At 34.9% G+C, this 26,969-nt stretch overlaps 1 protein-coding gene and 1 long non-coding RNA gene across 2 annotated transcripts; one reads left to right on the top strand and one right to left on the bottom strand.

Annotated features, from left to right (window-relative positions):
* Positions 1 to 3,790: 3,790 nt before the first annotated feature.
* Positions 3,791 to 6,665, bottom strand: LOC139697276 (uncharacterized). Its single transcript, XR_011702747.1, has 3 exons — positions 6,497 to 6,665; positions 6,236 to 6,410; positions 3,791 to 5,244 (listed from the first exon to the last, which is right to left on the bottom strand). It is a non-coding gene; the product is annotated as an uncharacterized lncRNA (long non-coding RNA).
* A 1,256-nt stretch (positions 6,666 to 7,921) lies between these two features.
* Positions 7,922 to 26,225, top strand: LOC139697287 (ATP-binding cassette sub-family F member 2). Its single transcript, XM_071595949.1, has 13 exons — positions 7,922 to 8,070; positions 8,173 to 8,397; positions 8,591 to 8,797; positions 9,099 to 9,287; positions 12,847 to 12,987; positions 13,085 to 13,211; positions 14,203 to 14,305; positions 15,025 to 15,120; positions 18,610 to 18,789; positions 20,873 to 21,013; positions 21,561 to 21,752; positions 23,503 to 23,706; positions 24,888 to 26,225. The coding sequence occupies exons 2-13, from the start codon at positions 8,235 to 8,237 to the stop codon at positions 25,023 to 25,025; spliced, it is 1,881 nt and encodes a 626-aa protein (XP_071452050.1). The 5' UTR covers positions 7,922 to 8,070; positions 8,173 to 8,234; the 3' UTR covers positions 25,026 to 26,225.
* Positions 26,226 to 26,969: the final 744 nt, after the last annotated feature.

Here is a 26,969-nt window from a genome sequence, read left to right as displayed (position 1 = left end):
AGAACCGTTTAGACAGTCTTTCCATTTTATATATGTGTAGAGATACAATAAGTTTAAGGAAATGTTCTCAGCTAAGAAAAGTTATCATTGCATCCAGTCCTTCCCCTTCACATTATATGTATATCCACCGTGAGTATTCATTGAATGTACAGATTTCTTACGCTGCCAAATACCTATCCTGGTGGCAATATACTAACAAGGATATGGATACACATTTAGATGCTCTGTATGTACTTTAAGTAGTCATTGTACAGGTAACTATCCATAAAGTATATGCGTGTCTTTGATGGTTGAGTAACGTGCAGCAGCGTGAATATCCTCATTTATGAGTTGAAATATTTACATATTTCAACTCATAAAAATATCATTCTAATCGTGCATTTTGTTGAATTGATTGTAATATATGTTTAAGTTATTTATAAAAATGTAAATCCACAATACTGCCATAAATGAAAGATAAAATTTGCATTAAAAATAGATTGTATGCTCATTCAATGAATTTTAATAAATATCTATTATTTCTAAGAATCGCTATTTTAAAATTCCCAAACTATCGAGGACTAAATTTATTACAAATATTGAACTGAGTATTTTGAATTGATTATCAATATATTTTGAGCATCCAAGCTCAACTCATTTATTATGGCTGCAAATATTAAAAATGAAATATTACATTTAGTATTAATAACACCACAACATTACAACACAACTGTGTTGGAAATGTTGTACAACACTTCAGTTCCGTTAATATTTTAACTCAAACGAAAAAATACCTCTCCATACAATTTCAGGGATAAGATTTGGAAGAAGAAACATTTGGCATTTGTACACAATGAACGCCTGAAATGCCTAAGCTGCCTCCACGGTACTTGTGTGTGTTTCAAAGGAATAAAATCCATTCCAAATTTATTATGTCTTACGCTATGGAACTTTAATTGAAATATTTGTGCATTTATGGTGAAATATATGTGCAAGAGTGTTAATACCTATAACTAGAAGTCATTTTCAATTGTGCAGAGACATAAAATCTAAATTTTGTGCATTTTAATGGAGCTTCCCAAATCACCAGGGGAGCAAATAAAATAATTTTCACAAATGATGAAATACATGAGGTCAGAGCCAGAAGGGGGAGAGGCAAGGCTTCTCCGGTCAGTATCTAACGAAATACTATGATTGGATTAATACCATAATTAAGTAGCAAACTACAGTGGAGAAATGAGGAATGCCTGCAGGAAGAAAACAATATTTTTTCAGGAGATGGGGTTTTTTCATATACGTAACAAACACCAGATTAAAATACTAAAAAAGGTGTAAGTACACTAGGGAAATGCCGGGGGACTTGGCGAATCCAATGGCAGCAAAAGGAAGACAAAGAAGAAAACAATTAGTGAAAATAGGATCTTGGAATGTAAGGACAACTTTGAAGGCAGGAAAATTAGACAATGTAAAGCTAGAAATGAGAAGAGGAAATATAGATGTTTTAGGTCTATATGAGGTGACATGGAAGGATAACGGGGATTAATCGAGTGATAATTATACGGTATATACCACGGAAGGGACAAGAGCCAGGAAGGGGTTACAATAATATTGAATGAAAAGGTAAGAAGCAGCATAGTTAACATGGAGCAATCAACGGATATAATATTTCTTGTATAAGTAAGAGTAGAATCAACAAACTTGTCCATGTATACATGCCACCAAGCAATCATAGGGTGGACTAAGTCAGTCGGGTATACCAGGAGTTGCCAAACTGGCTCAATGGATGATTACAAATGGCACATTGCATCCTTATGCCTACTTTTTTTTTAATAGTTGTCATAACTGAATCCAGCTTAACATTTTCAACATCAAAATCTCAGTTCAATTCGTGCCGCCTTAGGTAATGTTCAACTTCTCTGTGTCTGAATCTTACCATGGAATTTGTGAGTTGCTACTTGAGGTGGGTTTACAAATGTACAAACATTTTTATTGGTGTTGCCATTGTGTGTTCCTGGTCAAACGATTGCAAGCACCACATCATGTTTGAATTTAGTCATGCGCAAAAAAGCGGTGAGAATTCCATATGGTCAGTCAATTCTGAGTGAGCCATCGTGGCTTAGAGTTTGAAGCAGCGTTTTATTGAGTGTACTCATAATTCGTTGTCTCGGGCGTGACTTCATGGAATCGACTTAACATAATGAAAAGAGAAACTTTGTAATTCCACATAGATTTATTAGACGGATGACCTAGGTTTCGACGTGGCACGTCATCATCAGACCTGATGATGACGTGCCACGTCGAAACCTAGGTCGTCCGTCTAATAAATCTATGTGGAATTACAAAGTTTCTCTTTTCATTATGAGTGTACTCATGGTTTTTGTATTAAGGGTGATTGAAATATAGATTCAAGATTAAATACATATTATAGTTGCAAAAAAGAATAGAGCCACCACTTTTCCTTGATGCAAACTTAGAATTCAAATTCCATATAATATATATATGTAGATATTCTGAGTGATACGACCTACCTACTTTTCTTTATCTATTTGTTCTTTTTACCTTTTTGTGATATCATACTTTTCTATTAATAAATTCCTGTTACCCATTAGACAGCAAAGAAAATGAGTAATAGAATCCAAGAAAGTGATTTGTAAGCATGAATTCAATGGACAGTGAGAAAATGAGTTGCAATTTATCGCAAGTTCATCAGGAAAACTGTTTTGCATGGTATGTGAAAGAACTCTTTCACATAATAGAATATATGATCTTAAGAGACACTATACAGCACAGTAACAGACTAATATAGAAGAAAAAATTAGCCTTGTTCTTGGGTTTGAGTTACGAAAAGAATATGTAGCTTAGAAAAAGGAAGAAATCCGAAAATGAAAAAATATATTTGTTAAAAAAAGTAGTGAAGATGGCGATTACTGGAGCGTCACATGACATTGCTTAAGCATGGGCAAAAAAAAAGAAACCTTTTTCTAATGGAGAAGAAATTGTTAAACCTTGTCTACAAATATTTGCTCGCCACCTTGGTAATAAAGTTTTTAAAATGAAAGCAGACCAAATTGCTCTATCAAGCCATACATTTACAAGGCTTTTCAAGGAACTTTCTTAGGATGTATCTGAGCAACTGGAAGCCCTTGTCAATTCTTGTACTTTATTTTCTATAGCTTTGATTGAATCAACAGACTATGTGATGTTGCCCAGTTAAACATTTTTGTGAGAGGAATTAATGATAATTTTAATGTCTTTAAAGAACTTGCCCATCTGAAGTCATTGCATGGTAAAAACTAAAGGATCAGACATGTTTGAAAAGGTGAAATCATACCCAAAAGATGTAACATAAGATAATATTAAATTTATCAATGTACTGATGAAGCATCATGAGAGAAATGATAGGTGAAGTCAATGTTGCTACAACTTTGCTTGAATTTTTTTTTAAATGTCCTCAACTGAAATATCACTGCATTATACACCAAGAGGCACTATGTGGGAAAACTTAAAATATGCAGCACATATTGTAGCCGGTTGTGAAATTAGTGAATAAAATTAGAGCATGAGCATTAAACAGATGATAATTCAGAGAATACTGTGAATTGTTAGATTTGGAATATGGCGAACTTATCTTACATTGTTGTTCACAGGATCACCAACATGAGGATGGAGAGCAGGTCAATTGATTACTTAGGGAATGATCAGTTTGGGTTTAGCAAGGGGAGAGGCACATACGATGCCATCCCAGTAATGAGATCACTAATCAAGAGGAATATAGAATTAAATGAAGAACTCAATGTATTTTTCCACTATTCTTTATTTTGGTACAACTAGTTTCAACGGTTAGGCGTCATCATCAGGTACAGTCCATTTATGCACCATTATTGTGGGGAAAAAGAGTGGGTGAGAGAGCGGGAAAGAGGAGAGGCTATGATCGGCATTGATTGGAAGGAGGAAATGGGGTGTTAAGAGTCAGAAAAGCCGATTAGTGGGGTTCAAAGAGGGGGGGGGGATAGTTAGGTCTTTCCATGAAGAAAAGGGATGCTTCAAGGATTGGGGAGAGGTATCCAAACAATAAATCATTAACCAAATGGCCCTTTTTAGAATTCTTTCTGATTTCCAGCTCTTCCCACTAGTCCATCCACCTGCCTTCGTCCATTTAGTGTATCAGTTATGGGTGGAAATCGCGCCCATGATTTTCTCCCCACAGATGCTTGGCGAAGTGAGATTGCACAAGGTCACATTTCCTAAAACAGCATTTATGTTTCTCTGCTTGTTTTTTTAATGACCTCCCCATTTAGTTGACCTCCCCTATGTTGATAGCACTACAGTCCTTAGAAGTGAACTTATAAATGCCGCCATTATTTTGTTTTTCCGCTTTGTCTTCCATAGAATTCATGAATGATTTTAAGTTAATCATATTGTAAAAACCTATACAAAATTTTTCCCTAAGGAAGGAGTTAGCTATCTTTTGTGAAATCAATCCATAATAAGGGTATCTGTACCATTTTTAATCTTTGACACATCCATATTTAATGGTTTAAACAAAAGATTGTTTGTTCTAAGGGAACTTTTCTGAGTATATTTTTTATGTTAAATCTTCTTTGTACCCATTTTTCACAGCAATATCTTTCATTGTCTTTAAGTTCTTGAACAAAATTACTTTTAGAGAGAGTATGTCCAGCAGTCTATTTAGCAGGAAATGAAAAGTGGATAGCTTTTGAGATATGTGATGGTGGGAGTTAAAAGGGGATGATATGGTCTGTGGCGGTGCTTTTACAAAAAATTGCAAAATTCAAGCCCTTTCTCGACACTGTGATATCGAGAAAATTGAGTTTCTCAATAAGTTCTTTTTCAATGCAAAATTGATTTCTTTGTATTGGGAATTAAGGTGTTCACCAAATCGTCTAATTGTCTTTTAGTACCCATCTACAATGCAAAGATATCGTCCACCTAACAAAACCAACAGCGAATGTTTTTTATAAAAAATGAGGGACTGCGGAATATTTTTCCCTCAAAGTCATTCATGTAAGGCCCAGCAAGTAGAGGTGATAATTGCCCCATTGATAATCCTTTCACTTGTCTGTAGTATTCATTGTTGAACTGGAAATAGTTTTGTTCAACACACAATGTCAGTAGTGACATAAACTCATTGATGCGGAAAACCAGCTTTGACTGGCTTTTGAAACACCAACTTACACTCAGAAGATTTCTCAAATGGTCCATCTTCCACTGATATCTCTCATATGATAAATATTTACATGACACCTGAAAGAAGACAAACAGATTTTCTTTGTGATATTCAAGCAATAAGTGGATTTTTTTTTAATGAAAGAATAATCTTAACATATTTTGTACAACTTCTGCCCTTTTTATTTTAACTTTACAGAATTTTTAAGAGGTCAGATTGAAGCTTACAGATATTAAGATTAGTGTTGAAGTTGAATGTAAAGACATAACAAAATGTACACAGTGATAACTTCTAAGTAACTTTGATCCATCAGTCAAAACTCTCTGAAGAATGAGCTCAAACTTCTCAAATAATATGATTTGCATCATATGAGGAACCATTTCAAATAATTAAATTGCCTCAGTACCAGGGTAGAACAAATTTATTCACCCAAAGGCTCACAGCTTCTGAGCCATTTGGGAAAGAGGTTAATGAAGTTAGGAATATAGTAGGTGGGTAGGGAGAATAGACGAGGACAGCCTACCCTGTGATTGTCTTACTTCTATAATATCTATGCCTCACTTGCTCGACTGCCAATCTCATAATCAGCATAGATCTGGGTTGAGCCCACTCCAGAAATTGCATTACTTGCCCTTTTATTTTACAACCCCTTTTATGTTATAAAGAAGCCAAGGGGGTCATCACATTGTCATTGGCATGAGGGCTCTTGGAGGGAGGAATGAAGGGGGTAAAAGGAAAGAAGGAAATGGCCAAGCAGAAAGCTCTTACAAGGAGTAGAGCGTTGACACAAACTTTGAATCATGGGCATAGTAAAACACCACAAGAGAAGACTTAATTAAGAAGTGAATTTTTAATGGCTGTGGAAAAGTGATAATCACAGCAAGATGATAGGCAGAGATTGGGACACCATTGATGCTTAGTTTGTTTTCTGCAATTTTTTTTAGAAAAATGAGTTGTGAGGGATCTCATGCCTGAATGCTATTTAGAGACTAAAATGATAATTGAAAATCCTTAGAGACCAAACTCCCCCTTCCCTCAAAGATGATGATATATATATATAAAGCTTACCCAGGGATCCTACACCAATATTCCTTATGCAACAATTGGGTGATTCTTCCATGCAGACAATGTAAGGTAGTGAAGAATTCTGCATTCTCGGGTTTCACCGCGTCGTTGTTTGATTCTGACAACAGTTTCGCCGAAGTTGTATTCGGCGTCTTCAGGTCGAAGATGAAGAATCTTCCTGGAATAAGATGATTCAGCGTCATCGACCTCTTTTCTAAATAGAGAGTACCTTGCTCCGTAAACTGAACTGCATAGTTCACCAACATAATCTGCCATTACTTCGAGAAGGATTTTGTAGCACAACTTCACGTCCACTTAGAAATGAGGCACATACTTATGCTTCTTTAAGCAAGTTGTTTAATATCACTTCTGTTCTTCAATTGTTATTTTGTGCTACGAAGAAGAGATACATGAAGAACGATTCATGCCCATCACTTGGTCGTTTACGGTAACCAAGTTCAGATGAGTTTCGCAACTTTTTGTATTAAGTTTTCCCTGTCATAACAGAGGAAGCAGTATTGAAAAACCTATAGCCCTACTAATATATTTTAAATTGCCAATGCCATTTTCAGCCTAATTTGTGATATGACATGTCGAGTACAGAATAAATTAAGATTACCAAAAGTAACCAAAGGAGAGAACTTTGTGTAGAGGAGAGCGAAAAACAATGATAAGAAATTGAAGGTAAATGACAGCGCTAGGAACTGTAAATAAAGGAGATGGCAGAAAATAGCTGTTTATTTAAGGCATAATCTGGGATTGATAATCAAAGCCTAGTACATGTCATACACTTTTATGATTTACTTAGTTATCTGTTCAGGCAACATGTGCGATTTAATTTTTTTAATTCATTAATGAAATGCGTAAAATAAAAATAGCCGTCATCAAGACGCCCCTTTCTATAGATATCATGTAGAGCGCTGTTGAAATCGTTATCAGATACAATTCAAGGTATACCAGATTTCAATTTTAATTCCAAAAATTTCGGTTTAATTTAAATGTTCTCGCAAAAAAAAACGAAGTGTCGCGAAATATGTTTAATGGTTAACTAAATTCTACTTTGTTTACACTGAAACTATATCAGTTTTTAGTAGTAAGCGAGTTTTATATTTCATGGGAGGAGTAATGACAGCATCCACTCGCGGAGAGTATGCATGAACGATTACTCCCTTTTATTTCTCAAAATTCAAGAAAATCCAAATTACTTTGCTGAAAGGGGTATCATGTGTCTTTATCAGTTTAAATTCGAATTTTCAGAGTGGTCACTATTTTATGGCTATGGATAGTATCTAGTTTTGTATGATGATATGACTATTGGATAATTACCAGAAAAATGGCTATATAAACTTATATAGCTAACATCTAGGATAAAATTCATTCAATATTTTTCATCGCACTTTGGAATAAAATAAAATCGGTGTTGTCTCAGGTCCTCTCATCTGCGAGTGGCTTCTTCCAAATGCATTGACAATGAAAGACTGGAAACAATAAATGGACAATTAACATGAAGGAATAATAAAATTCAGAGGGTTCGAGTTCTATGTTCCCTTTCGAGCTGGCATTTATATCTGGCTTGCGAGCAAATTTCGAAATCATTTGCGCGGCTGAGTCGCGTTATGTAAAACACGCGAGCAGTAGGAAAGATAAGTGAATAGCGGGTTTTTTTACTCGAGTGCCACCTAGCTTTAATATTCGGTGCTCAATCCAATACGAAAATCAGTTGAACGCATGTCAAGTTTCGGTGATTAACATCCTAAAATTTATTTGTATTTCGTATATTGGAATTGATTGCACCCATCGGAAGTGTTGCCGTGATTTTTGTTTAACGATATTTTGTTGTAAGTTGTATACTGGTCATCTACGAAACGTGGAATTCAATTTTTTTGTGTGCCTCATTGTCCATTTTCCTCGTATGCTGAGTATAATATCTATCTTTTCAGGGATAATAAACTTGAAACTGTTAGTGATCTACATTTGAATTGTTAATTGTGGTACTTCTAAAATGCCGTCCGACGCGAAAAAGAAGCGAGACCAGAAGAAGAAGGAAGCAGCAAAAGCTAAGCAGACGGGACGGAAACCTGTAAATAAAGTAGAAAATGGCAACGCGGAGAAAGAATCTGATGTTAATGGAACAGGGGAAAACGGAACAGAAATTAGTGTAGAAGGTTGGTTGAGCAATTTACGTTACACATTGAGCACTTAAGTATTTATCCATAGGGCGGATTTGTTTTCGATGTATTGGTTTAGTTTTCTTTAAACAATTTACGCTCAGAATTCCTAATTTTGTGACGATGATGTCGAATGTGTGTGATTATTTTGCTCCCAATAATATCCTGCTTTGCTTCCCTTGATATTTAGAGGCCTTGTGTCAGAAACTAGAGCACGATGCCAAATTAAATGCTGAAGCTCGAGCCTGCACAGGAAGTTTAGCAGTACATCCCCGATCCCGAGATGTAAAAATTGATAATTTTTCAATTACGTTTCATGGTTGTGAATTGCTTCAGGATTCAATTCTGGAATTGAATTGTGGCCGTCGTTATGGACTTCTGGGTCTTAATGGAAGTGGTAAGTCACTCATGGGACAGTGTTTCGCAACATTTTGTGATGGCGGGAGTCTTATGGTTATTTTTCATTTACTTTGTGCTTTGAGCTCATGATGCATTGGTGTTGGCGATTGTGATTCCGATTTTCACCTAAATAAAATTTCTAATCATTTATTTACAACTTCAAATCGTTGCGATTTTAATTTTTTTTCACTTTGAAACTTTACACATTAGCGATCTCAGTAAAGGTTTTCTAAAAGACATTGTTGTTGTAACAAATGTTCGACTCCTTGCAGTTGTATTGCTATGAATCATTGTTCCAGGAAAGTCAACATTGTTGTCTGTGTTGGGGAATCGTGAGGTGCCAATTCCAGAACATATCGATATATTTCACCTGACTAGAGAGATGCCTGCGTCTGACAAGACGGCTCTGCAGTGTGTAATGGAAGTTGATGAGGAGAGGGTTCGCCTTGAAAAGATGGCTGAGAAGTTGGTGCAATGTGAAGATGATGGTAAGGGGGTAGAATTTCACTTCTGGGTTCCTGGTCTTGTGTACTATTGGGCAATAAGATATTAATCATAAAGCAATTGGAATGTGAAGACATGCAGTTTTTGATTCAGAGTAAAAGATGCTTTCAGTTTAAAGTTCATATTTTGCATTTGAAGAAAACATGATTTTATTTCCAAAATTAATAAGGTATGTAGGCATAGCCACTTTAATTGTTACACAGGAATGTATTTAAAATAATTCTGGAATAATTATGTTTAATAATTGTGGTGCACATACATACATGTATAGGCAAAAATTATAATCACTGAATAATTAAACTTGGTATTTTTTTACCAAAACTTTATTACACTATGACCTACTTTTACTACACTACTTTTTGTGAAAAATTCAAATTAATTTTTCAGTGATCATGAATTTTCACTAAGTAGAGCCTAAAACCATCAAATTCTCAGTCATCACCAACAACAATATATTGAATATTAGTTTGTCCAACGGGTTAACATTTCATATGTTTGACCGTATGATTTTTTGTCTACATGCAAGTTTATTTCATTAATATGGAATTAATTTAAATGGATTTGAAAAGATTCTTCACAATTGTGGAGCTGGTTTGAAACAGTCCAATCACGACATTCCTGATGATTTCTCTGCATAATGCCCTGCAATCTCAAGGTTTTGCCATGGATGCAGTGTCTCTTAGATCATTCTTAAGTAGTGTAAATATATACACCTGTTTCCTCATGTGAAGGGTAGGCATTTACATGTTTTAGAAATTTTGTCTTTTCGTATTCATTTTTGGCATCTAAAAAGTTCTCAATATTTTTGCCCTCAGATGATGAGGTTTCATATTGAACATCACCAATTTATGTCCGAGGTGATACCTTAAATAATATTAATAATATATTTAATTTGCCCTAAGATTCAGAATATAATGATAAAAGGCATGTCACTAATTGGTATACAAGTCAATATACAAAATAATAAAATTAAATATTGTAGTATTTATGTATCAGGAAAAATAATAGAATTAAGTGTTTGTGTATTTGGATTGTGAAAAGGCTTCAACTTCGATATAATCAGAGGTGTTCATGGAGCTTCAAGTGCATTGGGTGACTTAATTGGAGACCCATATGTTTCAGACCACAAAAGTTTTCCTGGTTCGAAAGGAAGGTGCCTGAAGGTTACCTAGTACCATACCTATGTAGATGCGAGTTTAGCACAAAAATTGGAAAATTAGGATTAATATAAATTAATGCAGTACATCTATATAAACAAGGAACAGGATGTATGCTAAGATTCATGGACAATGGTTGTCATGGGTGGGGTTTGGTAATTTAAATTCAGCATTAATCTTGTGTTATCCTTTGAATTTTTTAAATATTCGAGGCCTGAGGTGAAGAACAGCCAAGTAGAATGCTATGTTAATTTCAGCGAGTGGTGACCTATATTTCTTACATTGTAGTGTGGTGAAAGATCTGGAAAAATCCAAAACTACAGTGAGACCAATCTTGAGTATGGTATATTCAAGGTTTGGTCCACCACACAAGAATCTGGAGATTGAATGGCTCTCTGACTTACATTTTGTAGTCTCTGAAAAGGGTTGTAGTAAGAAAAATGATACTCATTTTTCTGATGTGCACAGAGAAAACAAGCTTACATGCTGTGAAGTAGTTGTCTTTGTTGAGAAAGCCTTCATATCAATTGATTTTTTGCACCGTAAAATACACTTTTGTGCTAATCAATCACATAGTTGTCGGCTGAAGCCTTCACATGTAGTGCCCTGTTAGTGCTACCCTTATTGCCCAGTGTTATTGAAAAATGATGGCTTTTTTATGAATATTTTGCTGGTTAGAAATTTATATTGAATCTAATGTTGATATCCTGAAATCAATTTATTTAAACTTAAACTCCAACTATGTAGCACAATTTAATTACCGTATTTCCTAGCCTGTAAAATGCACTGATTTTTCAGATTAGAATTTAAGAAAAAAATTCTTGGATCTGAGCAAAAATAATCAAAGCCATTCATTGTTGGCTGTTAACATGAAGAAAATGGAATTATGGTCACCATATAAATGTTTATTCATTACAGAATCTCCAAAATTCATCATCACTGCTGCTAATGCCATATACACAGTTATTTTCCCTGGAGTTGTCACTCTCCTCATACTATGTCATCTTCACTTCTATCTGGCACTTTGCCATTTTCATCTTTGTCAAAAGGCTATGATGGACATTTTTAACTTTCACTCGCTCAAACACTAGAAATCAACAGCTGTTTCATTCTTCCCACTTGTGTGACATCATGAGTTGGTCCCTAAATGTACTTGATTCACTATTGCATAGATCCCTCAGATGGTTTATTGGCTGAAATATCCAGAGGCTGCAAGTGTGAAGTTAATCCACCTGTAATTACTACAAGATGTGTCTTCCGTTAAGTTGCAAGGGTTTTTGCTGACTCTGTATTCTGAGCCACACAGCAATTGCAAACTAACAAAGACGATTTCTTCAGGAGACAAGCTCTATTTGTGGAATTGTATAACATTTCTTTTGTATTCAAGCGGCAGTTTTATAACTACAGTATTTCTGGTACTCCTGTACAGACCATTTCAACTGTTGAATTTCTTGCTCCATGGTGCTATACCAGAAAAAATGTCAATACACATACCTACAGCTAATTTTCTTGATTCAATTAAAATCATTTTTAGTTGAAACCGTAATCTCATTCTTCCTGTTATTTATCATACAGTTCTTAACATGTTCCTTTCCTTTTGACTTTGTCTTTTAAGTTAAAATATTATACCGGATGACTATCTTCTCTTTGAATCTCATCAGGTTATTCTAATTTTAACTTTTCATACAGCATGTAGTTGCTGAGTATTAAAGCAGATATGTGCACTTAATAGAAAAGAACATATTACACTTGCAATGACACTAGAGTACAACTTGAGGTTAAGTGCCTGTTGGCTCCCAAGTTTACTGCAAGGGGGTTGATATTAGGGTAGAGGTGTGACATCACCGTTGGCCCAATGAGGATGTTTAATGGCAGTGCCACGTGTGAGATGAGACTAAACATCCTACATTGTATACATTTATAATTTATATGGAAATTTAAACTATCATGGAAGCATTTAAGCTTAATTGCTTTTTACTGGCTCATAACACTGTTATCATCAAAATTTGTAAAAAAGACAACTATTTTCTCTGCCTGAGGGGAAAAAATATACTTAATGGGAAGTATTTTTTTCAGCAAATCAGCTGGTGACTTTGAGGATGAAGTCATACCAATAGAACCTCAGCCCATAAGATCTTGACTTTTTCGAGCAATAAAGTATCTTATGGGCTGAGAAATATGGTATCTTTTTCACTCGATTTTAATTTAGGAAAAACAGAGATGTGAGGTTCAGAGCCTAACTCCTACACAAATAGCTGATTAACCTGCTGGTGCAGTAAGGGTTTATTTCTGGTGTTGGCCCTCAGATTATAATATAAATGCATGAAAGCAAATTGCAAGTATAGTTTCATTAGAATTATCGTTTAATTTTACTTTTTGTCACCAGATTCCCAGGAGCAGTTAATGGACATTTATGAAAGACTTGATGACATAAGTGCTGACACGGCTGAGTCCAGGGCTGCATACATTCTCCATGGTTTGGGTTTCACCAGGGAGATGCAGATTAAGAAGTGTAAGGACTTCTCAGGTGGGTAGATACCTGTTGGAGGATTATTTGGCGAAGGTTGACATGAGGGGATTGTGCAATTTTCTTCTCTTTGATTGGTAAATCTTTCCCTAAACAGGAGGATGGCGTATGAGAATTGCTCTTGCGCGTGCCTTGTATGTTCGGCCCCATCTCTTGCTGCTGGATGAGCCCACCAATCACCTTGATCTGGATGCTTGTGTATGGTTGGAAGAGGAGCTGAAAACGTGAGTCTATGGTTAAACATTTCAAAATGTGTCAATCAGCATCACGGAATTTGTGCACTGACCCCAATGTTTTATGATAGGGTACGGTGAATTTCATACATATTTATCATTTTCATTTTTTTTTTTTTTTTTAAATGTTTGCTTGATTGGCTTTATAGATGTTCATTGTAGATATGTTGTGAGCATTGCCACATGTGAAATTTGTGTGAATAGGATACTTATGAGAAGATCAATTCAGGTTTAGAAAAGGGATTATCATACTGATGTCATAGCAGTAGTAAGGTCATTGATAGGAATACTGCCAGGACTTTTTTCATGGATTTCAATGTCTTCAGCCAAGTTATTGTGGTAAATCAGTGAATATGTTATATGGTTGGAGGAGCTATGCACATGTTTCAGACTGCATGGGTGCAGGAGGCAAATGGTGAGTCAGGATGGGCAATGTTAGACAGTATGGGTAAGAAAGGGCTGTTCATTTTCACATGTGCTTTTCAGCATAGACATGAAAGAAATGGCAAGAGAGGCAAGGGAAGGCCTTGAGTAAAGAATGAAAGTTTATGGGGAATCAAGTCAGTTAAATTTTCAAATGATCGAGCTTTATTTTAGCGAAGGATTACAATTTCTGTTGAGCACATGACATAATCAGTGTGCTAGGTTTGAGAGAATCGATGAGAAAAACTAAGTTAATGGGTTTCTCCAGGGATAGGGAGGTAGGCCAAGTACATTAAGAGAAGTTTTGCATTAAGTACAGAAACTTATACAAAGAGGGATGTAAGGATTGTAATTAAATTATCATGGTATGTGGGTCATAATAGGTAATTGATCTAACAAAGTCCTATCTCGACTGTTATACTACTATTAATAAATAACACATTTGAGTACATCAGGATTTTTTTAAAATTTGTGTATGATATATTTGAATAGTTATTTTCTTTTGTTGGAACATTTAAAAAATATCTTTGTTGTCATTCTCTGTATGTTTCTTCTTCAGGTACAAACGGATTCTGGTGATAATCTCACATTCCCAGGATTTCCTGAATGGCGTGTGTACGAATATAATTCATCTTAACAAGAAAAAGCTCAAGTATTACACTGTAAGTCCTATTATTCATTATGACTGTGCACTTTGCCATTTATTTATTTGTATTTTATTGCTAGGGTGGGAAATTTAAATAGGGTAATGGTGTTGTAAATTTTGAATTTCATTAACTCTTTAATTGTGCTTAAAATGCAGATTTTGGCACATGTTAATATCAGTAAGTAGGAGTCCCTTTTGTATGTGTATTTTTGTGATTATTTGACTTAATGCACGACAAAACAATGTTTAATCAATTTTGATAGAAACCACTGTTGGCTAGTGGGGGACGTGGTAGCCTAGCTGGTAGAGCACTGGGCTACTGACTGGAGGGCCTGGGTTTGATTCCTAGATATGCCGCTGGGCACCCTCAGCTTCACTCAATAAGTGTGATTTTTTGGTTAACAAATCTTCATGGGAAACTGTAAGAAGCATAGGGAAATGAACTGATCTCCCCTTCTATCCTGATATGTGAATTTAACATGCTGTTGGGTGAACTCTATTCTCACCTATAAAAGCAACTTTTGGGTTTATTACTGGTTTAGTTTATTGACTTATGAATGCCATTAAAGTATATTGTGATATGACTGTTAATGTAATTCAGTTCTTCAATTATGTCTTTCTTTTTAGAAGCCAGTGGTCTTACACATTTATGAATTGAAATAGAAAATATGGTAGGCTGATATTAACTGTTACACATTGAACATATTTTCCTAATTAATCTGTCATGCTTTTCAGGGTAATTATGAAGCATTTGTTAGAACTCGCTTGGAGTTGTTGGAGAACCAAATGAAGCAGTATCAATGGGAACAGGATCAGATTGCACATATGAAGGTTTGTTTAAATTTTTTTAAGGAGATATAATGGTATATGTCAATAGAGAATCTAAAATGACCCAACAGACCAGTAGTTATTACATATACCATTATATTTTTCATTCTTGAACTTCTGGTTTTAAATCATCTTTCATTTGATGCAGTGAAACCTCTAATTTACATATTTACCAAGGGAAAATACAGTGGAACCATGCTTAGCAAGCACCTTGCGCTGTGAGCAGTTCACGTAACAAAAGATTGCTTCTCAATTGCATAAAGAAAAACAATTGCAATGCGACACTATTAACGAGAATATAATTAGTGAGATAGGGAAGGTGATTTTCACCAACCTCTTAATAAGATGTCAGGATCATCAACAGCTAAATAAGTATTTAAGGGAAGCCAGGAAATTAACGAGAACAGCCATCATCGACGGCATTAAGAAGTATGGTGAAGCAACAACTCTCAGTCAAAGGCAGCTGAGAACTTCATCGCTGACTTAAAAAATATCATAGATTCTGATGGTTACCTGCCATATGTTTTCAATTGGGACAAAAAGGCTCTCTTTAGGAAGAAAATGCTAAAGTAAACCTATATTTGTGCACATAACAGTAGAGCAGAATGCATTGCCTGACCACCAGGCAATGAAAGGCTGTCTCACGCTGCTATTTTGCACCAATGCGAGTGGTAATTTGAAGATCAAACCCCTGCTTGTTTACCTTTTAAAAACTCCATGAGCCTTCAAAAAGTTTTAAGCCCGAAACAGTTGGCTAAATGTGATGTGGAGGTTACGGGAAACTTCTGCATCATACCATGCATTCAAGGAATCCCCTGAATAAGGCAGAGTTAATGCGTACCATTTTTTTACAATAATTCTGAGTCACATTTTTACCAAAATTTGAATCGTCCGTGAAAACAAATGGCTCTAGACAGTTTTCTAGTGGAAAGGATGGTGGTGGCTATCGTAAATAATGACAAATTATTTAGTCTCTTTGCTTTTGCAAATGAAGTTTGAATTCCCTGTTGCTTCATTCCGCAAAGAAAAGGTGAATGTGAACCACGATCCTAAGCAATGTAGGAGTAATTTTCTTTGAATAAACCTTGTGCTCAATTAATTTTTTTTGGCATGGAACAGGTCATATTTTACCTTAATTTAACTGCAAAAAGTTGTTTTGCTTTATGAGAAATCTCACTTAATGGATTATACTCATATTATGAGGATCCACTGTATGTAGAATAGAGTAACATTGAGGCTGGGGGAGAAAGCTATTTTTTAAGTATTATTATGTTTATTTGTAAAATATCATGCAGGATAATAATAAATACAATTGTGTTAACTAAAATTAGTTTATATAATCAGGTGAAATTAGTGTAGCAGGAAGGCTAACCCAGACAAATTTGAAGTAAAACTTATCATATGTATAGGCTTCATTTATCCATGCATACTTCTAGCTGATTTTCCAATATCTTCCTAAAAATGTTTTTATTTCTTTCAATCCTGTTATTGTAGTAGTAATTAAAATCCAAGTAATGTAGTATGTATTAAAAGTCAGTCAACGGCTGTGGTGTTATTTTAAGTGATGTTGAAAGTTGATCCAGCTTAGAAAAACAAAAGCATAAAGTTATGCAAAGTTCAGGAAACTGAACTGGCTGATTTCAATGCTCCAATGATAGTTGTAAAATTGGTTTAGCATTAATCTTTATAACTAATTTGTCTGCAAAAACTATTTTTAATGGATCACTTGTATCATATAAACAAAAGTGCACTGTTATGAGTAATGCATGAGGGAAAATGCAACAAAAATCATCATGCCCTTGGATTGGTGCGGTTTTCTTTAAAATAGTAAGTTTCAGGAATGTGAATTTTAAGATTTTGATTGCATTCATCTTTGATGAGTGCTGTCTGAACTCAACAAAAATGATGTGAATTTGGGGTCTGTAAATTGGAGGTTTTACTGTTACTTTGTTTGTCATTTGTTATTATTTCTCATGTACTTGAATAGGGAAACACATGTATAAGTATTTAAGATCCATTTTCCCATAGCAGTCCAGTGCAAATGATGATTATGGCCGAGAATATGACTCCCTTGAGGAAGATTCCTCCAACTTGTGTTTTACCTGGTGGTGGAGTTGCAGTCTCCTCATGCAGGAATATGATATAAATGACCTGAAGCGACATTTTCTGATGCCTGGTTTCTAAGTACATTTCTTTCATGAGTACAGAGGATAATGTCCCTCACCAAAATACTGAACTAATGAATTTATGTACATATACACTTAAAAAATTGTAGATAAAGGGTCAAATAGAATTACAAATCTTAGGGGTTGAAGGATCAAATGCTAGAGATAACTTTGTAAACAATGGTGTATGATTTTTACAGGAGGAAAATTGTCGAATGAGTCCCAAGTTTTGCTTTGTTAAGCTTAAAAATTGCAAAATGCTTATCACTTGAAATTTGTGTGAAATTGATTGTACGATTAAAATACCAAAAGGATGTGTTTGCATGGTATAGGTCAATGGGATGTGCTTAATGCTGTTTTTATCATCGCAGTTCACTTAAAAATTGTTCATATTCATTTCCCAAGGAGTCACATCAGTACTTGTGGATGTTTTATATAAAGGACCAAGTTGCATACTTTGCTAGCAACAGAAGGTTTGTTTCTAAAGCTGTTTATGTGAGCTATATCATTGTGAAAATTAATTTGGGACGAGTAAAATCCTGATCAAGGCGATTGTTTTTTACTCTTTAGAATTCTTGCTGGTTAAAATAGTTAATTATTTTGTGAAGTAATAACCTCTTAAATATTCATATAGATTTGTCCATTGACGTTGGTAATTTGAAAGCACAAAAATTGATACCACCATTAAATAAATTAAATACCCATAGTATTCAATCATTCTTAAAATTATGTAAATGAAGGTGGAATATTAATTTTTGTTTTGATAGCCTACAACAATTTTCATGCGATTTGTGGAGGGATTTCACCATAAACATTTATTTAAATACCGACAATCATGAATAAAATTATGTTATTGATGGTTGAACATATTTTGATTGCATGCCTATAGACTGCTGGAAAGTCTGAACCAAGAGTTTGACTGTAGTCTATAGGGTATGGTGGTGATTGATAAGCTTGCGCACGAATTAATTCCATTGGTTGAGTGGTCATGACATTGATGGTGGGCATTAAGGAGTTAATTGTAAGGGTAAATTGCTTAGAGATATGGCTTTGATAAATTTGCTTGCATTTTTCAATGTAGGTGGACATTTTTTTTCCTTTTCTGAGTGTCAAGCATTTTCATAATTACAAGATTATTGTGATGGCATAGCCCTGCTGAAATTAGAATAATCTTGCAGGCATTCTACATAGGCTTGATTGAAAATGAATGTCCTAGGCAGTTTTTGTAAATTCATGATTAAAAGTTGTTGTTCTTTAAAAGAACTTAAAAATTTTTATGGTGATGTTCTTTCTTCATATTATTTGTCATATGCCATTTATCTTTCAGAATTACATAGCACGGTTTGGACACGGTAGTGCAAAGCTTGCACGACAAGCCCAAAGTAAGGAGAAGACATTGGCCAAGATGGTATCTCAAGGTCTCACTGAAAAGGTCTCCAATGAAAAGATTATTCAGTTTTACTTCCCATCATGTGGAAAAATTCCTCCTCCTGTAATCATGGTCCAGGTAAGTTACCAATAACCAAATACATATGAGCATATCACTTGTTCATGTAGGTAGGGGTGTCAATGCAATAGCCTTAAAAAGAGAGGAAAAGTTTTTCATTGCCATAGGTTTTGTTGTTATTAGTTTAACAATCAATATTATGGAGGTTTTTTGTGATTCAAATATACAGGTTCAAATTTATTCACATATGTTTATGAAAATACATTAAAACCATTAGAAAATTATTGAGAGCGAAAGAATTATTACTTGAAAATATCCTGGTTCAAAGGAAATGATTTTTTTAAGTTCTTACACTTCCTTATTATCTTTGGGAAATCGTGATGGTACTTTCTCCATCCATTCAAATACTAGGAAAAATGGCTTTAGAAAGTTAGCAGCCGAAATTTTCCTTTTTTTTGGCTGTGAATGGCCATTCACAGTTCCAAGCTCACAGAAACAGCATATCGCTTTTGGAGAGAGTATTGAATCAGCATTTGTCCCGGTGTTGTTTTTTCTGCAAATCTCACTTCTATGGAAGTGGTTCAGTGGATCGTTCTGCTTCATGAGTTGTGAGTTTCTCTTTCACTATCGCTCTCAGCAGGGAAACCGCCATTCAGTCAGCACAACGCGAGCACTGTCACACTTCATTTTATTGTTCTCAAAGATTTTATGTCCATTTAATATTTGTTCAAAATAATATTATTTTTTCCCTCTTTTTTTTATTAAACTCACTTTTTCTCTTCTGCGGTTTCTCCACAAATTGTGGCTGTAGCAAATTATATCGTCGTAATGATTTCTTGAAAGGACAAATTTTTCATCATATGCATAATATGACCTATAAAAGTTTGCAAAAATTATTGGCTAACATCAAAATTTAAATGAACAATAAATTGATAAAAAGCTAAATTCTTCGTGACTGCCATATAAAGCTATTTGATCACATTCTCAGTCAAAACTCCTGAATTGTGTTTCACAAAAAATAACTTATTGGTTTAGGTCCTATCAATAATATAAAAGTTTGGTTAAAGTGGTGCAGGTTTTTTTTTTTAGAAAGTTTATATTTCAATGTGACAATAGCCTTCAGAGTTCCCTAAAAACTAAAACACTACTAATGAGGAGGCATACTCATTACTAAGAGAGCGCATCACTCGTCAAAAAACTATACAAAAGTAGGCTTCATGGCAAAAGTCATTGTACTTTGTGCCTGTGTGTGATGCTAGGAGAGAGCTCAAGTGAAAATAACTCCAATACTTTCACTCGTAATACTCATGGAAACTTTTCAGTTGGTGTCTCTAAAACTCTTGAAGAGGAGTGTGTGATGTCGTTAAGTTTTCTTTGTTTACTCATCTTCTGAGACTCAATCTCCACCTCCCGTACATTAAGAGACTACTAATTGTGTCTCCTCCATCTGTTATCCTTCCAAAAGCTGGGCTTTTATGTCATAATTACCATTGCTTCTCTTCCATCTACCTAATCCACTGACCAAGAAGAAACAATCAAGTCAATAAAATTCTTACAGCCTGACCATGATCAACATGGGTCTACTTTGACCTCAGGCAAAGCCCTGAAATTAAGTAGGTCAACTGGAACAATGCATTATACGCTGAGAGCATAAGCAAAAATTTTTAGCTAATAAAAGTTAAGGTGCTGTGTTCAATATCATTCCACATTGACTATTATCTTAGCAGAAAGAGGTTGTTTTGTGGATACAATATTTTGCAAGGAAATGATGTGCAGAAATGCATTGCCTTCATAAAAAATATAACTGCAGTATGCAAATGCATAATGATTTGCAATATTGCATGGAAAACTTTTGAATAAATATGTTTGTGAATCACAAGACCAGTTATTCAATGCATCTCAGCAGTAGGTCCAAAGTTGTAACTGATGTACAAATATTTAACTAGCTGAGGAATTTTTTTTGGTGTAAGTGCCCATTTTTATCGACTGTTTAGTTTGAACATGGATATGATCTATGCATCAGTTCTAAATAATATCATGTAAATCAGAATTAAATGTAAATATTTGATAATCATGGATTATCCTTCAGTGCAGGGCAATAGTATAAGGGAGTATGGTTGTTGATGTTTACCTTTTGTTGCAGAATGTGAGCTTCCGATATACTCAGAATGGACCGTGGATCTATAAGAACTTGGAATTTGGTATTGATCTGGACACAAGAGTTGCATTAGTTGGCCCTAATGGAGCTGGAAAGAGTACACTCCTGAAACTTCTATATGGAGAGGTTTGTAGCCATTTCTTAAGTGAAAGCATGTCGTCATTTGTGGAAGCCATTTGTGAAACAGCTCCCCATTGAATAATTTCAAGCATTCATTTTAAATTGAACTTATTTTTATTACCAGTTACATTGCATGTTCTCTACACTTCAGTAGTTAACATAAGGCAAAAGAAATTCATTTTAACAATCATAATGACTCTATTAAACCATGGAAAAGGTAATGTTTCATAAGTAAAGAATTGCTACAGTTATTTTTTCTCTTGTCTGGTGGTTCAAGGTTATGGTCCACAATTATTCAACCATTGAAATGACAAAATCAAGAACAAATAGTGAAAATGTTCCACCAGATAAAGACAATTGTACAACCAGGTGTTAATTAACATTATCTAAACTTTGAAAAATTAATGAAAATTAACCTTGTCTAATGGAGAATTGTTACAATCTGTTCTTTATTATGTTTGAATTCCACCACATCATGCCTGAAACTACTCAGTTTTTTAATTGGAATGACAATAAGTAACACATCATTGTTTCTCTCTTTTCTTCCACAAAGTTAATACCAAATGAAGGAATGATCCGCAAGAATTCTCACCTGCGTATTGCTCGGTATCACCAACATCTTCATGAGCTGCTTGATCTAGATGTATCTCCATTGGATTACATGCTTCGGTCTTTCCCTGAGGTGAAGGAAAAAGAGGAGATGCGCAAGATAATTGGCCGATATGGTCTAACCGGGCGACAGCAGGTAGGTTGAGAATTGTTTCAAGTCTTCAACTTGTGATTTAGTCAATTTGAAATAAATATTGATGGAAACCTTTCCCAAGTGCTCAAAAATAAATTCTGAATAACGTTTTTTGAATGTGGATTGTTCGATAACTCCTTAGAAAATCCAAGATATGGAACTTCTAGTTACAGGATAGCTTTAATTTTAGTAAGCCACATCTCTCAGTAGACTGCTGTTGAAGTTTCAGCTATATCCATTGCATTGTTTCATTTTTGTAGTTGCTTGAAGCAAAAAACTTTTGTTTGTTTAAAAAATGTAAAAAATGAGTTTTATGCTGTGATTGAAGACATATCGAAAAGGCATCACACGTAAAGAGATCAAAGCCAAGTTGCGCATATGGCACTACGTTTAAGACTCTTTACGATTGGGTAAATAAGTTTAAACAAGACTGTACATCCGCAAATGATGAACATCGTTTGGGCATTCCTGTGGGAGTGGCTTCCCTTGAAATGATTGGCAAAATCCATGATATGGTTTTTAATAATTAAGGAATCAAAGTTTGCAAAATAGTTGAAACCACAGGCATATCAAAAGGTACAGTGTTTTCAATTTTGCATGAAAAATTGGATGTGTAAAAAAATCTCACCAAGATGGGCACCACATTTCCACTCGTTGGGGGGGGATCGAGATGGTGCGGGGGCTAACGTACTGGCTTCCCACCCTGAGGGCGCGGGTTCAAATCCCGGCGGTGTTGAATATTTTTCAGAGGTATCTCGATCCCTACCCGAGGTGCTTTGTGGAGGGCACTTTGAGTGAGTACGCCGTCCGTCGGATGGGACGTTAAGCTGCGGACTCCTTGGCACCTTTCGTAAAGAGTAGGCTAATGCCGACGCCGGGTTTCTCTCCACCCTTCATCCTTTCCTGTCCTTCCCCTATGGCGCAAATGACCGTAGCTGTCGGTCGCCTCCCCTCAAAACTACTACTACTACTACTCCACTCGTTGGAGAATATGCCCAATCATGTGGTCAATTTGAAGGATGGTTTGGCACTCTTCCGTTTCAATCTGATGGTTTTCTGCTTCAATATGTAGCTGTGGATGAAACGTGGATACACTACTACACTCCAGACACAAAGGAACCGTGAAAAATGAGTTTTTAATGGCTTTCAAGTTCCGAAGAAGGCGAAGACTGAATTTGGCCAGCAGGGTGATTGTCAGAGTTTTTTGGATGTCTGTGGAACCAAGTACATCATATGCTTGTTAAAAGGACAATCGATAAAAGAAGAGTTATGTGTTGTTATTGCATGGGTTGAGTGAAATAATGAAGAAAAAAGCATCCCCATTTGTCAAAGGTAAAAATTCTCTTCCATCAAGACCATGCATGGGTGGACACCAAAGTGTTGAGGGTGGGAATTATGGAATTTAAGTTCAAATGATTGCAACATTCACCAGATTTGGCCCCAGTGGCTTTTTTTTTATTCCTAAACTTGAGTAATTGGTTTGGCAGAAAACTATTCATGCCAAACAAGGTCATCACAGCACAGATGCTTATGTTGAAGATATTCCAAAATCCTACTTTTTTGACAGATTAAAAAGTTCGAGAAACGCTGGGAAAAGTATATCTAGCTAAAAGTAGGAGCTATGTTAAAAATAAACATGGACCCATAATAATTTTTTTCTATCTTTTCCTGAGGGCTCATTGAATGGTATTCAGGTATTCATACTGTGAGGATCTTTCTTGTTAACTGTTTGGAAATGATTGTTTTGTTACAGATATGTCCTATTCGACAATTAAGTGATGGGCAGCGTTGTCGTGTAGTCTTTGCTTGGTTGTCATGGCAAGCGCCTCATCTTTTACTGCTTGATGAACCTACTAACCACTTGGATATGGAGACTATTGATGCCCTGGCTGAAGCCATCAATGACTTTGAAGGTGGAATGGTTCTGGTTAGCCACGACTTCAGGCTGATCAGTCAGGTAATCAGCAAAAAGTTCTCTCTCTACCACTTCTTACTAAAGCATTCAGCCAGTGAAGTATCTCAAATTAGAATTAAAAAAATCATATAAAATTTGAGTAATAATCATATGAAGGGTTTTCAAGTATATTATATCTAAATGTGTGTATACTATGTATTGGTTTTAAAAATATTTTTGATAATTTTCAGTGTGTTATATAAATATTTTTTGACAACTAAAGATCATGATTTCTAGATCCTGTTGCTAATTGTCTGTGAAAAATCTGTTGTGTAGTGTGCAAGGGAATATTTGGGTTATGAAATCTTTACCCTTCGGTGGTTAGGCCATTTCCTATGCAGTTCAAGAGAACCATGTGTATTGTGTGCATAGCATTGTTCTTGTTTGTAATGGGGAACTTGGAAGTCTTAGGAGTTATGAAAACTTTAGAAAATTCTGACCTACAATCAAAGGATTCAATGGATAGGACCGACTTAGTTTCAAAGAATTCCATTAAAAAATCTTTTGCGACTTGTCAATACAGTGTGATATTATGTCAAAGGTAATACATGCATATACCAACACTACTGAAGATTATCATATAATTGGTATAATTTTTCTCCCAAGAATATATATAAACTTTTAATTAATAGTGGTTTTTTTCCCAACTATTGTAGGGTAACGAAACCATAGATTGTGTTATTTTTCCCTCAAATTCCCTCTAAACGTATTTTCATATCTTCTAGCTCTTGGCACCCATCTTCATGTATTTTTGACATTTGAAAGGTCTTAGGTGAATGAATATTGGTACCTTGCACTGACATACTGGACATAACTAAAATACTTAGTTGAATTTTATTATTATTAATTTAATTTTTGACAGATTCAGGCGAGATGTAGTGGAAGTTTGTCATTATGAGAAAAACAAAATATGCACTTTCCCACAGATTTATTATTACATACAATGCATTTCAGTGCATCCAACCAACTTCAGGGAAGATGGTTCGATTTTGGACATAATTTAATTTTAATTGATGGTCAGTTAGCTTCAAAGATTGCTTAATATTGCAAGCTCTGAGGCTATCAAACCTTGGGGAAATTAAAAAAAAAGTCCCCACTCTGGAAATCACCAAATCCCAGTTGATCATTTTATTCGCGATCATGCTGTTTTGTTCACATCAAAGTTAATTTGTGTTTCTTTTCAGGTGGCTGAAGAGATCTGGGTTTGTGAGAAAGGAACTGTAACCAAGTGGGAAGGTGACATTCTTTCATATAAGGATCATTTGAAGGCGAGAATCGCTTCAGAGAACAGTGCACAAGATCGACGAGGTCCTAATAAATAAGAAATGCTCTAGCTTCTCCAAAAATAAGTGTCTGGTGATAGGTCCTTGGTGTGGACGAGAGCACGGTGGACTGGAAATGAGCTCTGTGACGAATCTAGCTAAATTCTCACTCGTCATAGGCTTATTAAGTGCCCATGCAAACCAATTAGTGATAATTATTGGAGGGCTAAGTGGTTCATAGTAAAACGATAACTATACAATTCACACTGGAATAAAAATATATTTGTCTACGCCTTAGCAAACCTAATTTTTTTCTTCAGTATAAATTTGGTCATGTGGCTTTTAATGCACTCTTTTTCTCTAATTATTTACTGTTGTCCTATACAACATCAAGATGTTTAGAAAAGTGATCAATACATAAGCATACATATTAATGTTTTTTTATTAATTTTGAAACTAGCACTTATCTTTTTGTGGTCAAAATCAACTTTGAAATGGTATTAAAGATCTGGTATTTAAAATTGTTTATAACTTATTGTACAGTATAAAAGATGTTGAAGTGGGATTTTCTACTTTGTGTCTGACATGGTATGATATTCATTGAAAAAATTATATGTATACATACAAAGAGCCACAGTAATTGGTGGATGCCAAGACCTTAGTTTTTATAATTTTTGGAAGCATAACACATTAGAGAGTATCCTCTCCATGATTTTTCATGATATTACCATCATCTGTGTAATTTAACTTCATTACATGTAGTCATTTTCAATTCTATGAATTCAGACTTATGTTCATTGTAATTTACTAAAATGCTTTAACCCTGGATGTTTGTGATAACAGTTGCATTCCATGTAGCTGTTTTTTCTGTCTAAGAAAATTCTGTTACTAAGGAGAGAGACTAGTAAAATGTTATGCTACCCTGATCCAAAATTGCTTTTGTAGTTTTCAGTTTGAGTGTTTATATACCTTGATATTTGCACTTCATCTCTGCTTGATATGATAAGAACCAGTATAATCACTAGCCTTGGAAAATTCCTCTCGTGTATAAAAAATCCTATTTAAGTATTTTAATGGTATGTAAATGAATTTGAAGGATTACCCTTACAAGTGCTGGTCACATTTCTGTAAAGTGTATTTTGACTTTAGAAACTCATGGATTTGACAAAGATGTACAAATCTCTAACTGGCTTTGCTTTATTTCCTATAATTTTTTAAAGTGGAATGAAATTACACTTCTTTACTTGATACCGAGACATATATGTTGGTTTTTATTCAATTTTCCTTGAGAAAATTTTCATTTGGTTTAGGAAGTACTTCCATTCAGCATGAACATGGGTACAATATATGCATTTTAAGCCCCAAGATGTTGCCTTATTAGTTTTATGTCCAGTTTAAGCATGAGCTCTTCCAGATGCTTTGTAGAAATTAAACAAATTATTCTATGATTGCACTTCATATTTTAAATTGCCCTAAGTCTGGGAAAGTTAGGGAATCGGTATTGTGGAAAGACTGATTCATTTTGGAGCAAAAACCACAGCAAATGAACCTTGGAAGTAAAGTAAAATCAAATTAAAGCATGCACATTTAACATGAGTCACTAAACTTAAATGGTATTACTAATAGATTTCTATTTTTTTAGCATTTAAGTGTTTATTTTGGCCTCATAACATGTAAGTTTCAGTGTGGGAAAGTTAGGGTAATTCATGCTTCCTGAAGTGTAACAACCTAAAATGCTTTTATTACAATAAGGTGTAATGTGACTAGTTGCATGCAAACAAGTTGTGTACATAATTAAATGGGTGGCATGTCCAAGTGGATGATATAAATTTCATTAAATGATGTGCTTTTATGTTAATATCTTAATGATGCTGCAAGCATGACTATGATAGCGTAATGGCATTGTATGCATGGTATTGTTAATGCTCTTATCATAATTTTGCTTTAAAACCCTTAGAAGTTCAGTTGAAGAGGTTACCTCGGTAGCATTAGTAGTTATGTACT

The sequence above is a fragment of the Hetaerina americana genome, unplaced genomic scaffold (genome assembly GCF_022747635.1).
Source record: "Hetaerina americana unplaced genomic scaffold, ioHetAmer1.1.p SCAF_71, whole genome shotgun sequence".
Taxonomy (NCBI): Eukaryota; Metazoa; Arthropoda; class Insecta; order Odonata; family Calopterygidae; genus Hetaerina; species Hetaerina americana.
Note: the sequence above shows the minus strand (reverse complement) of the source record. Positions and strands in the feature narration are given on the sequence as shown.